General features: G+C 46.6%; 2 protein-coding genes across 2 annotated transcripts in view; both read right to left on the reverse strand.

The window, feature by feature from the left end:
- Positions 1–998, reverse strand: part of arid3c (AT rich interactive domain 3C (BRIGHT-like)) — a 62,869-nt gene extending 61,871 nt beyond the window's left edge. Inside the window, exons 1-2 of the mRNA XM_069683527.1 lie at positions 956–998; positions 118–705 (exon numbers count right to left, since the gene is read on the reverse strand). Of these exons, the coding sequence (XP_069539628.1) occupies positions 118–705; positions 956–991 (624 nt within the window). The 5' untranslated portion in view covers positions 992–998. The remainder of the gene's footprint in view (positions 1–117; positions 706–955) is intronic.
- Positions 999–3,782: 2,784 nt separating this feature from the next.
- Positions 3,783–12,072, reverse strand: part of mamdc2a (MAM domain containing 2a) — a 35,525-nt gene continuing 27,235 nt past the window's right edge. Inside the window, exons 11-14 of the mRNA XM_069683169.1 lie at positions 5,639–5,785; positions 5,113–5,372; positions 4,352–4,436; positions 3,783–4,204 (exon numbers count right to left, since the gene is read on the reverse strand). Of these exons, the coding sequence (XP_069539270.1) occupies positions 4,143–4,204; positions 4,352–4,436; positions 5,113–5,372; positions 5,639–5,785 (554 nt within the window). The 3' untranslated portion in view covers positions 3,783–4,142. The remainder of the gene's footprint in view (positions 4,205–4,351; positions 4,437–5,112; positions 5,373–5,638; positions 5,786–12,072) is intronic.

Below are 12,072 nucleotides of genomic sequence, written 5' to 3' on the forward strand. Positions count from 1 at the left end.
TATAACTATAATTAAATACTAAAGTGTATGTTGGGGTGAATGACGGAGCTCGTGCAGATCAGAGATTTAAAGCTGCAGGTCTGTTTGTGCGGGTCTGTGCGGGTCGCTGGGTCCTACCTGTTTGAACTGTTCCTCGTAGGTCCACTCGTGCTGCTGGTTCTGGTTCTGGAGGGGCGGGGACTCTGCACGGTGGGCCGGGGGAAAAGCGGCCGGGACTCGGGTCTGGAGGTGCAGCGGGGTTCCCGGTAGGGCGGGCTGCCGGGGCTGGAAGTGGCTCAGCTCCACGTCCTCCTCCTCATCCTCCTCTTCATCCAGGACCTCCTGCTCGACCAGCTCCTCTCCCTCCTCCTCCCGCTCCCCGCTGTCCGCTCCGCCGCTCCGCTCCTCGGCGGCTCCGCGGACCTCTGTGAGCGGCAGCGACAGTCCGGGGGAGAAGGCGCACCCTCCGGCGGGCAGAGCGCCTCTCATGGCTGCCTGGTAGTGCCTGAAGGCCAGCGCCTGCTGCTGGAGCTGAGACTCCACCATGGACCGGAGCTCCTTCTCCTTCTCCGCCTGTCGGAGCTTCTCCTCCAGGGCGAGCCGCGCCGCCTGCTGTCGCTGCAGGTTCTCCATCACCGCTTCCAACTTCATGCCGCCGCCGGGCTGCTGGCTCTGCGCGCCGGGGAACGAGCCGTGAGAGGCAGCAGAGGAGGAGAAAGAGGCTATCTGCGGGAGAAAGACGAGGAACAGGAGCGGTTAAACACACACACACACACACACACACACGCACACACACAGTTATTGTATATGTGACATCAACAAACACTGATACTAAACTTTAATCAAACTGTGTGAGACCCTCACAGAGCTGGGCGGACATCTCATCCACAACACAGGGAATAAAGTCATATATATAATATAATATAATGTAATCCGTATTAAAGGCTCGTGTTGATCTGAAGTTGAATCATCTCACCAAAGCAGACTTGGTCGCGACGCTGTGATCCACCATGCTGCTCTCCCTCTGACCAGCCTCACTGATATAACCCGATCACTGAGTCCTCACAGTCCTCACAGCCCTGCAAGCGCGCGCGCGCGCACGCGCACACACACACACACACACACACACACACACACACACACACACACACACACACACACACACACACACACATACACTGCAACAAGTGTTAAATGTAGAGAGAATGATATCTGCAGGCAGAGATCAGCCCGCCTTCTGCTAACACACACACGCACACACACACACACACACACACACACACACACACACACACACACACACTTATTAGATTAGATTCATTTATAAACCAGTGAAGGATAAATTAATAAATGAAATAAATTGTATATATTTTTTGGCTTTGGCAATATTGTAACAATTATACTCATGCCAATAAAGCTTTTTGAATTGTATATAATTGAATTAAAGAGTTTAGATTCAAAATCAGTTCAAACAGATTTAATGTGATTCACAGAAACACTGACTCACTGATCTGAGATCAGCTGAAGATTCTCCAATCTTAAACACTTTAATATGACAATATTAAAACCACAGTGTTTTCATGTGAGGATCCTTAACAATCAATAAAGTGGACTACACACATGAAATATAATATTAACATGTATAAAGCTCACCTTTGTTCCAGCTGTCATTCATCAATCTGAGACTTTAGTCTTTGCTTTAATTTTTCTTTTAGTCTTTTTACTTGATTCTTTGTTTCCATATTTAATACTCAGCTGGTTCCTGCTGCTGACTGACTCTTTATTATTTCCATCGTTCTGCTCTCTTTTATTCTTTTACTTTGTGACTCTGCTTTAGAAAAGTGCTGTTGTTCGTGGAGTTATAATTACAGTAAAATGTTTTCAGTAAATATATAACAAGTATAAAACACAATATACAGTATAATATAAGGATTATAATGTGTGCAGGAAAACAGCTCTACCTAGAGGCCCCGAGGAGAACATCACTGTGCTCACAGGCCTGACACTAACATCACCACAGACTACACTCTCTTTAACACTTGATAATAACACAGTACATGGAGCATCGTTTCACTGCTGATGGTTTATAACCCAAAATCAGGAGCTCTATTTCCCTTCTGTCCACAGTTTGATGGTTTAAAGATGGACGCCTCAGAGTGTTGATGGTTTAAAGATGGACGCCTCAGAGTGTTGATGGTTTAAAGATGGACGCCTCAGAGTGTTGATGATTTAAAGATAGACGTCTCAGAGTGTTGATGGTTTAAAGATGGTGGCCTCAGAGTGTTGATGGTTTAAAGATGGACGTCTCAGAGTGTTGATAGTTTAAAGATAGACGTCTCAGAGTGTTGATGGTTTAAAGATGGACGCCTCAGAGTGTTGATGGTTTAAAGATGGACGCCTCAATATTGTAACAATTATACTCATGCCAATAAAGCTTTTTGAATTGTATATAATTGAATTAAAGAGTTTAGATTCAAAATCAGTTCAAACAGATTTAATGTGAATCACAGAAACACTGACTCACTGATCTGAGATCAGCTGAAGATTCTCCAATCTTAAACACTTTAATATGACAATAATAGTTGATGGTTTAAAGATGGACGTCTCAGAGTGTTGATGGTATAAAGATAGACGTCTCAGTGTTGATGGTTTAAAGATAGACGTCTCAGAGTGTTGATGGTTTAAAGATGGACGCCTCAGAGTGTTGATGGTTTAAAGTTGGACGCCACAAGGTTAGGGTTAACCCTAACCCTAACCTGAGGACTGATATGAACTGGCTGACTTTAGAAATAATAACAATGAGTATAACAATAACAATAATGATAATGATAATGATAATGATAATGATAATAAAAAATAATAACGATAATAAAGATATGAGCTGTCTGACTTTAAAAATAATAACGATAATAAAGATATGAGCTGTCTGACTTTAAAAATAATAACGATAATAAAGATATGAGCTGTCTGACTTTAAAAATAATAACGATAATAAAGATATGAGCTGTCTGACTTTAGAGATAATAATAATAAAGATATGAGCTGTCTGACTTTAGAGATAATAATAATAAAGAAATGAGCTGACTGACTGGGATTAGTGTGCTTGAAGAATGTGTGTCTTTTTACACAGAAACACTAATATGATAAACTTTCACATGATGCAGCCTCAATATGGTCAGTGTGTCTGTGGTGTTACACTGCCCTCTAGTGGCTCTTTGGGGTCTCTCAACGGCAGAGCTTCAGGGTCGTGATGAAGAGGCATTTTGTGTGCGTGTGTGTGTGTGTGTGCGTAATCATTATTCACCTTCACAATCAGCCTGATCGATCGCTCTGTTTCCTTTGAGTCTTTAAAAAGTGTGAAATAAAACAGAACTAATTAGTTTCTGAGTCAGTTCACTTCAAGCTGCTTCACCTTCATGTCTCTGAAATCAAACCCTGTGAAGTGTTTCATATTAGAGTCTGCCTGTGACAGGTGAAACTCTCACCTGCATCTTTCTGATAACGTCTCACTCTGTTTACATTTTAAAAGGGATCCTCTGTTTTCTTTCACACAGCAGCAGCGATCGATGATAATCTTTTAAGAGGTCAGAACTGAAAGTGTCTCTTCCTGAGTGTAACTCCACATGGAGTGATGTTGTATCTCCTTATGTCTTCACTCTGTTTACATGTCTGATTGTGTGTTTCTTGTTACATTGTCATTTTTTACATTGTTTTACAGTGTTTGTTCTGTTAGTTAAACAAACAACAATATGTTTTAATATAAATTTATGTAACAAAACAATATAAGTGGTCACGTACAGACAGTCAGGGTTCAGATGATGATGAAGATCAGTGTGGGTCTGACCAAATAATCTTTATTATTGTCTGCTTCATGTTTGAACTGTTTCTGAGCTCTGAGTGAACAAACAGAGCAGTCTTTATACATGATATTTACATGTCTCTTTGTAAACATTAATCTGAGCATGTTATAAAAACTGTATGAGTTACTGAGCTGTGACTGTAGTCTAAAGTAATTACATAGAGAGGAATCAGGACCCTAATGAGCATGTGAACAGAGTCTCTCCCTCTGAGGTCAGACAAACATTGATAGATAAAAACAGCAGCTCAGTGACACGTTAAAATCGCTCTACAAATGTGTAAATTGTCTCGTTGGTTGGTTCTGGTCAGATCTCGATCTCATTGAAATACTCAGAGGATCCAGAGTAGGGAGTGACGTCAGAGAGGTCTGCAGAGGACGGCAACACAACACTGATATTATAACTCTAGTCATTAAAGCATGCAGATAATAAAACACTGAACAAATATGTGAATCATTACAGAGTCTGTACTTGTCTCCAGTGTACAGTGATAACTTTAATAACAGGTATCTCACCTGTACACGGTCCTCTCTTGAAGCTGACGTCGTCTAAAGCGATGTCACTGCGAAGGGTCGGCCCTCTGATGGCTTCAAATACGATCTGTAGGTAACATAAACCATGTGACCATTTTAAGATAGAAAAATAACTGCAGTCATGTGACAGGAAGCAACAAACCAAACAGCGGATGCATTTTCTCTTTATTTTGTGAGTTTGACAAGTTATTAAACTTCTGAATAAAGTTTTAATAGATCAACACCTGAGCCACACATACACCTGGTCACGGGTACACCTAATCACAAGTACACCCGAGCCACAGGTACACCCGGGTCACAGGTACACCTGGTCACGGGTACACCCGAGCCACGGGTACACCCGAGCCACGGGTACACCTGGTCACGGGTACACCCGAGCCACAGGTACACCTGGTCAAGGGTACACCCGAGCCACAGATACACCTGGTCAAGGGTACACCCAAGCCACAGGTACACCTGGTCAAGGGTACACCCGAGCCACAGGTACACCTGAACCATGGGTACACCTGGTCACGGGTACACCTGGTCAAGGGTACACCCGAGCCACAGGTACACCTGAGCCATGGGTATACCTGGTCACGGGTACACCCGATCCAGGTGTACACCTGGTCACGGGTACACCCGAACCACAGGTACACCTGGTCCCTCTGGCTCACACTGGAGATGTTCACTGTTAGAGAATGTTTACGCTGTTCTCTCTCTGTCACTACGTGAACCTCCTCTCAGGTCAGGTGTGTGTGTACCTGGTGTCTGACATCACAGTGGTAGTCCACCTTCGCCCTAATCCAGCCGACACCCTGTTCACCGCGCCGCCTCCACAGGAGCATGTCGTGCTCTCTGCCACCGTCACGCAGGAGCACGCTCAGTATGCCTGTACCAGACCCGTACATGTGGAAGAAGAAGATCAGACACTGAGGGGACGACGATCCCCGCAGGTCAGAGGTCAGCAGGCGGGCTTTGTGACCCGGACGCATGAGAGACGCCTCGATGTACAGGAAGTGACCTGCAGGAAGTGATGGTACAGACCAGTATGTAACACACTGTTTATAGTATATATTAGTGTTCTTACTGCAGATGTGAGAATACGACACACAGAGAACACAACACTGGGACAATCAGAGGGTTAACATCCAACATTCAGACATCTGAGCATGAATTATATGAACACATGAATATAATATATGTGTGATGATGCTGAGTAATCGTGAAACACACAGGAGTACATCGTGTGTGGGTGTGTATCAATGAATGAATGAGTGAATGACTCACCCACCCCAGTGGTGTGGTCCCCTCGAGGGCCGGTGTAGGAGGTAGGGGTGTGTCCTCGGACTCTCAGCCAATCAGCTTTGTCCTCAGTCTTGTCCTGGATGAATCCACAGACTCCGCCCTCAAAGTCACACTGAGTGGGGAGGGGGGCTGTGGAGCGGGGGGGGGGGGGGCACATTGTCAGTACATGAGATAACTTTCTGTGCTTCAGATCACTGAGCAGGGGAGCAGATCTCTGGATCAGGTCAGTGAATCTCTGCTGATTGAGCGTCCAGCACCAGAGGCAGGTTCCAACAGATTACCCTCATAGCCTGCGGGGGGTTCAGTCACAGGCCTCCTTTAAAGGCGCTATATGCAAGAGTTCACATATATTCATCAATCAAATATAATTTTTTATTGCCAATTTGTGAAGGGATAGTACAGGAACTGATAAATTGAGACCTTCCCCAACTTCCTCCATTGTCCCTAACACCCTGTGGGCTGATTTTTATGTAAAGCACTTGGGACGGTTTATCTGTGAAACAAGAGGATGTGATGTATCTGCGCGTTTGCAAGTATCTCTGCCAAGAGCTCATTCTACGCCACTACAGTCCACAGTGTGCAACACGAGACAACACATGCTGTGAAATGGAGATGGACGCCAACAAACGACAGCACCCACAACAACACCAACACAAACTACACACAAGAATAAAAACAAAATAAGTTTTATCTAGCGAGGCCCGTGTGACCAAACAGGAAGTGACCGACGTCAGGAGGGAAACTAGAGTCAACATCTGCAGGGCCTGCGGATCATGGAGAACTTTATTGCTTTTGGAGATCAAAACAGACCCACAACTTATTGCTGTCATAGAAACAAAACCTGTGTGCAGCGTTCTCTCACAGCACAAGTGCTTCATCCCAGCTCTCTCTAGCTGCCCTGCCCTGCCTGGCTAATATTTGCTGATGCTCGTGATGATTTGGTTGCGGAAGTGCAGCACAGACCTCCTCCACCACCCTGTGGACCAGTCTGGTGGATGTGATGTTGGTCTTCTCTCCAAACAAGTCCACAGAGGTAGATGTCATCCTCATCAGGTGTCCAAGTTTGGTGCAGTCCGCCCCCCTAAGGCTGGACCGCAGGGTTGGCCTTGATGCTGATGAGCCCCTGCCCACCTTCATCCACTGGCAGGTAAAGAGCTGCTGCCCTGATCCAGTGGTTACCAGACCAGAAAAAGTCCACTATTGTCCTCTGTATGTCCTCCATCAATCCTTCTGGTGATGTCAGAGCCATGAGTCTGTGCCAGAGAGTCGAGGCGACCAAGTTATTGGCGACCAGGACTCTTCCCCCATACGACAACTGCAGCAGCAACCATTTCCATTTAGACAACCGTGCACACACTTTCTCCTTTAATCCCTCTCAGTTCTGTCTCTGAAACCCTTCAGTGCCCAAAAATACCCCCAACACCTTCAGCCCCTCCCTCCCCCACTCAAGACCCCCAGGCAGACTGGGCACTGCCTGATCCCTCCACTGATCCAACAACAAAGCCTCGCTCTTAGCCCAGTTCACCCGTGCAGATGTTGCCCTCTCATACAGGGACAGGGTGTCCTGCAGACACCGAACATCCCCCCGGCCGCAGATGAAGATGTTTATGTCATCTGCATAAGCAGAGACTGAAAGGGGAAGCTCAACGCTACAGGACCCGGGTAGAGAGAACCTGCTGAGCCGACCCCTCAACCTGCACAGCAAGGGCTCAATAGCTAAGCTATATAACTGGCCAGAGATGGGGCAGCCCTGCCTGATCCCTCGCCGTACAGGGATTGGCCGGCTCAACCCTGCCCCCATTTTCACCAAACACTGTGCACCCCTGTACAACAAGCCAAGCCACGATACAAACCCATCACCAAAACCAAAACCCCTGAGTGCAGAAAACAAATAAGAGTGGTCCACCCGGTCAAACGCCTTCTCCTGATCCAAAGACACAATCCCAACATTGTCCATAATAGTCCTGTCCGGGACACAGTAGCTCTGATCCAGGTGAACAATGTTACCCAAAAAGTCTCTCAGTCTGTTGGACAGAGCTCTTGACAGCCCACAGGTCAGCAGACAGCCCGTCAATCCCAGGGGCTCGACCTGAAGCCATCTGACCCACAGCTACAGTCAGCTCCTGCAGAGTTAGCTCGGTGTCCAGAGCAGCTGCTTCCTCCGCGCTGAGCTGAGGAAGACCCTCCAGGAGCTCCTCGCGGCACTCAATGCTGCAGTCCTCCGCTCCAAAGAGGTCTCATCTCAGCTGGGTCAGTCGTTACCCTGCCCCCTGGAAGCTTCAGGCAGGACATCAGCTTCCTCTGGGCCACGGACCTCTCCAGGTTAAAGAAGAAGGAGCTCGGGGCGTCCATGTCCTTCAGCTGCAGGAAACGAGACCAGACCAGGGCTCCCTTCACTCTCTCCCTCAGGAAGGAACTCAGCTCTGTCTTCTTCTCCCGCAGCTGTGAACCAGTGGTGGTGGTGCGCTGTAAGCCCTCCTCAATGTTCTTAATGTCAGACTCCAGGTCTCTGACAGCTGCTTTCAAGTGGGCAGAGGAGTGAGAGGTGTACTGCTGGCAGAAGACACGGATCTGTGCCTTTCCAACCTCCCACCACAGCTTCAAGGAACCAAAGTCAGCTTTCTTTTTCTGCCACTGCTCCCAGAACACCTCAAAGCTCTGACAGAAAGCACTGTCCCGAAGCAGTTTGTTATTAAAATGCCAGCAGGACTTCACCCTCTGACCTGGAGACAGAGCTAGCTCAAAGCTAACAAAGTGCTGATCCGTGAAGCCGACCGGTTTGATGTGGCACTGAACCAGTTTGGGGCTGAGGGTTTTAGAGATGTAGAACCGGTCGAGTCTGGCTGCACGGACTGTGTTGTTATGGACTCTGACCCATGTGTACTGTCTGGATTGAGGGTGTTTGATTCTGAAGGTGTCTAACAGATCGCAGTGGGAGATGACAGAGCTCAGAGACTGGGATGATTGTGGGTGAGGTTCCTCTCCTATCCTGTCTGTGGTGAAGTCTAAAGTGCAGTTAAAATCCCCCCGATGATAATTTGGTCCTGATGAAAAGCCATCAGCTCGTTTTTTAACAGAGAGTAGAAAGCTACTCTCTGTGAACCAATTTTTGGGGCATAAACATTTTCAAAAACAAACACAGAGTCCTCTATCTCTGCTCTGACCACCAGCAGGCGGCCCTGCACCACCTCACTGCAGGATAGCACCTTGACATTAGCAGAGGCTTTGAATAAAACAGCCACACCTGCACTGACGTTAGTGCCATGGCTGAGCTTACAGGAACCGTCCCACCATAAAGCCCAGTCTGTCTCATCAGATGGATCGCTGTGTGTTTCCTGCAGGAACAGCACATCAATCCTCTTCTGAGCACAGACCTCAGATATCAGAGCTCTTTTATGTCTGTCTCTCCCACCATTGATGTTTAGAGATCCTACTCTAAGGCTCCCCATAGAAAAAAGAGACCGAAAGAGCAGACAGACAGAAACAAGCAAACAACTGTAAAGAAGAAACACCTTGTGATGCATAATCATTTTATCTTCGAGATTTACGGACCGTTTTACTCTTTACTTTTCTCAGATTAGTGATGTGTTTCTTTAGTCTGAACCTTTTCTTTTCTTCCAGGAGGTCAAAACCTACCTGTTTCTTCGGGGGATGACTGATTTAATAAATTTCTCCATGTCACTGAAGTAATCACTCACCTTCACAGCTTTTTTATTAAATGTTTCATCCATGAAACTATTTATTTCCCCTAAGGTATAGAGGTCTGTGCCTCTGTTAGAGGTTTCAGTGTTATCAGAGTCATAGTCCTCCTCCATGTCCTCTCCATCACATGAAGCCTGACTACACCCTGTCTGAACACCTCCTGTGCTGACGGGAGCTGCCTCCTCATCATTAAGGTGGGATTCACCTTCAGCTGCTGCAGACTGAGAGCTGCTCAGGTTTACAGCAGCTACAGACACATCACTTGACTTACCTGCATCTCTCATTGACTCATCATTTACACTAAATGATTCAGAGATAACAGCAACAGGAGGAGCATAACCCACTTCTGCACCCATCGCCGCCCCAGCAGCGGGCACCCGAGCCTCCGCAATTCGGATGTGGCGTCAGCAACGGGCGCAGCCCGAAACAGGTCGCCAAATGGATCAGCAGCGTTAGCAGCGTTAGCAGCCTGCTTCTGCTTGTGTGGACATGCAAAGCGTTTATGTCCTACATCTCCACATTCAAAACACTTCATGCTCCCTGAGCTGACACCTCCAGAGTGTGTGCGGGGGAGTCCAAAAACATAAACACCTGTCTCCTCAGAGACTGTACATGCTTCAGTTTGGGATCTTTACATCCCAAACTCACAGTTTTAAAGCCGCTGGCGAACTTTCCAAACCTGCGGAGCTCGTGCTCCAGCAGCTCGTTCGGTATGAACGGCGTAACACCGGAGACGGTGATCCGCGTGGAGGGCACTGACAGCGGGGACACCTGTACAAACAAATCACGGAGCACCACGCCACTCTCGATGAGTTTAAAGACCAGTGGCTCCGTCTTCATAAACACCACCACACCTTTATTCATGCGGGAGGCAAAGCACAGGTTGTCATGTCCCACCTGCTCTCCCACAGCCAGCAGAACTTCCTCCACAGACACACTCACATCTGGGGGGACTATCTAAACAGTCTAAACCTATAGCAGCATAACTATGGTCTGGTCCAAGCCTGAGCCAGCCCTAACTATAAGCTTTATCAAAGAGGACAGTTTTAAGTCTACTCTTAAAAGAAGAGAGGGTGTCTGCCTCCCGGACCTTGACTGGTAGATTGTTCCAGAGGAGGGGGGCCTGGTAATTGAAGGCTCTACCTCCAACACTACTCTTAGACACTTTAGGTACCACAAGCAGGCCTGCATCCTGGGAGCGCAATGTTCTAGAGGGGTAATATGGCACTATGAGCTCTTTAAGATATGATGGTGCCTGACCATTAAGAGCTTTGTAAGTAAGAAGAAGGATTTTAAATTCTATTCTATATTTTACAGGAAGCCAGTGCAGAGAGGCTTATACAGGAGAGATGTGATCTCTCTTCCTAGTTCTTGTCAGCACACATGCTGCAGCATTTTGTACCAGCTGAAGAGTTTTTAGTGACTTATTAGGGCAGCCTGATAGTAACGAGTTACAATAATCCAGCCTGGAAGTAACGAATGCATGGACTAGTTTTTCTGCATCGTGTTGAGACAAGATGTGTCTGATGTTTGTTGTGAAGGTGAAAGAAGGCTGTCCTTGATATTTGTTTTATGTGGGAGATGAAGGACATATCCTGATCAAATAGAACTCCCAGATTCCTAACAGTAGTGCTGGATGCCAGGCTGATCAATCAATCAATCAATCAAATTTTATCTGTATAGCGCCAAATCATAACCAGGGTTATCTCGAGACACTTTACAGAAAGAGCAGGTCTAGACCGACTCTTTGTTAAGTTATTTAAAGAGAGGCCCAACATCAATCCACCATGAGTAGCACTTAGCAATTCGGCACATTGGCAAGGAAAAACTTCCTTTTAACAGGCAGAAACCTCGAGCAGAACCAGACTCATGTTGAACAGCCATCTGCCTCGACTGGATGGGCCGAAAATGGGATAGAAGGAGATGCAGGATAGAGACAGGCAAAGAGAGCAACAACAACATATGTTCTTGTTACCACAACAACATATGTCCTTGTTACATGAACAACAACAGACACATACTTATGGTTACAATGCCAATAATAGTGGTAGACTAGGGTGAAGATTGGCTAAATAAATAAATAAATAAATAAATAAATTAGCGAGAGAAGCAGAGTAATGATAAAGGCTGAGGTAATCGTAATTGTAACAGTTGAAGTCAACAGGTCTACTATTAGCATTAGCAGCAACAATAATGATACTATGGGGAAGGCTGATGTTAGTAGTTGTTGCAGTCGAGCAGGTCCACAGCAGCAGGTGGTCTGCAGCAACGATCCTCAGGAACCTTCAAGACAAGGGAGCACAAGAACTCCCGGGAAGATATGTGGTTAGTAATGTTAATGGGATCAGAAGATACAGAGTTAATGAGCTGCATTAATATGACAGATAGAGAGAGAGAGAGAGTCAGAGAGAGAGGAAGAGAGAGAGAGAGAGAGAGAGTCAGAGAGTCAGAGAGAGAGAGAGAGAGAGAAGCTTGGTGTGTCAGACCCCCCCGGCAGTCTAAACCTATAGCAGCATAACTATGGGCTAGTCCAAGCCTGAGCCAGCCCTAACTATAAGCTTTATCAAAGAGGAAAGTTTTAAGTCTACTCTTAAAAGAAGAGAGGGTGTCTGCCTCCCGGACCTTGACTGGTAGATTGTTCCAGAGGAGGGGGGCCTGGTAATTGAAGGCTCTACCTCCAACACTACTCTTAGAGACTTTAGGTACCACAAGCA

The sequence above is a fragment of the Semicossyphus pulcher genome, unplaced genomic scaffold (assembly GCF_022749685.1).
Source record: "Semicossyphus pulcher isolate SPU_LCO1_2020_fin unplaced genomic scaffold, fSemPul1.0.p SCAF_6, whole genome shotgun sequence".
In the NCBI taxonomy this organism is placed as follows: domain Eukaryota; kingdom Metazoa; phylum Chordata; class Actinopteri; order Labriformes; family Labridae; genus Semicossyphus; species Semicossyphus pulcher.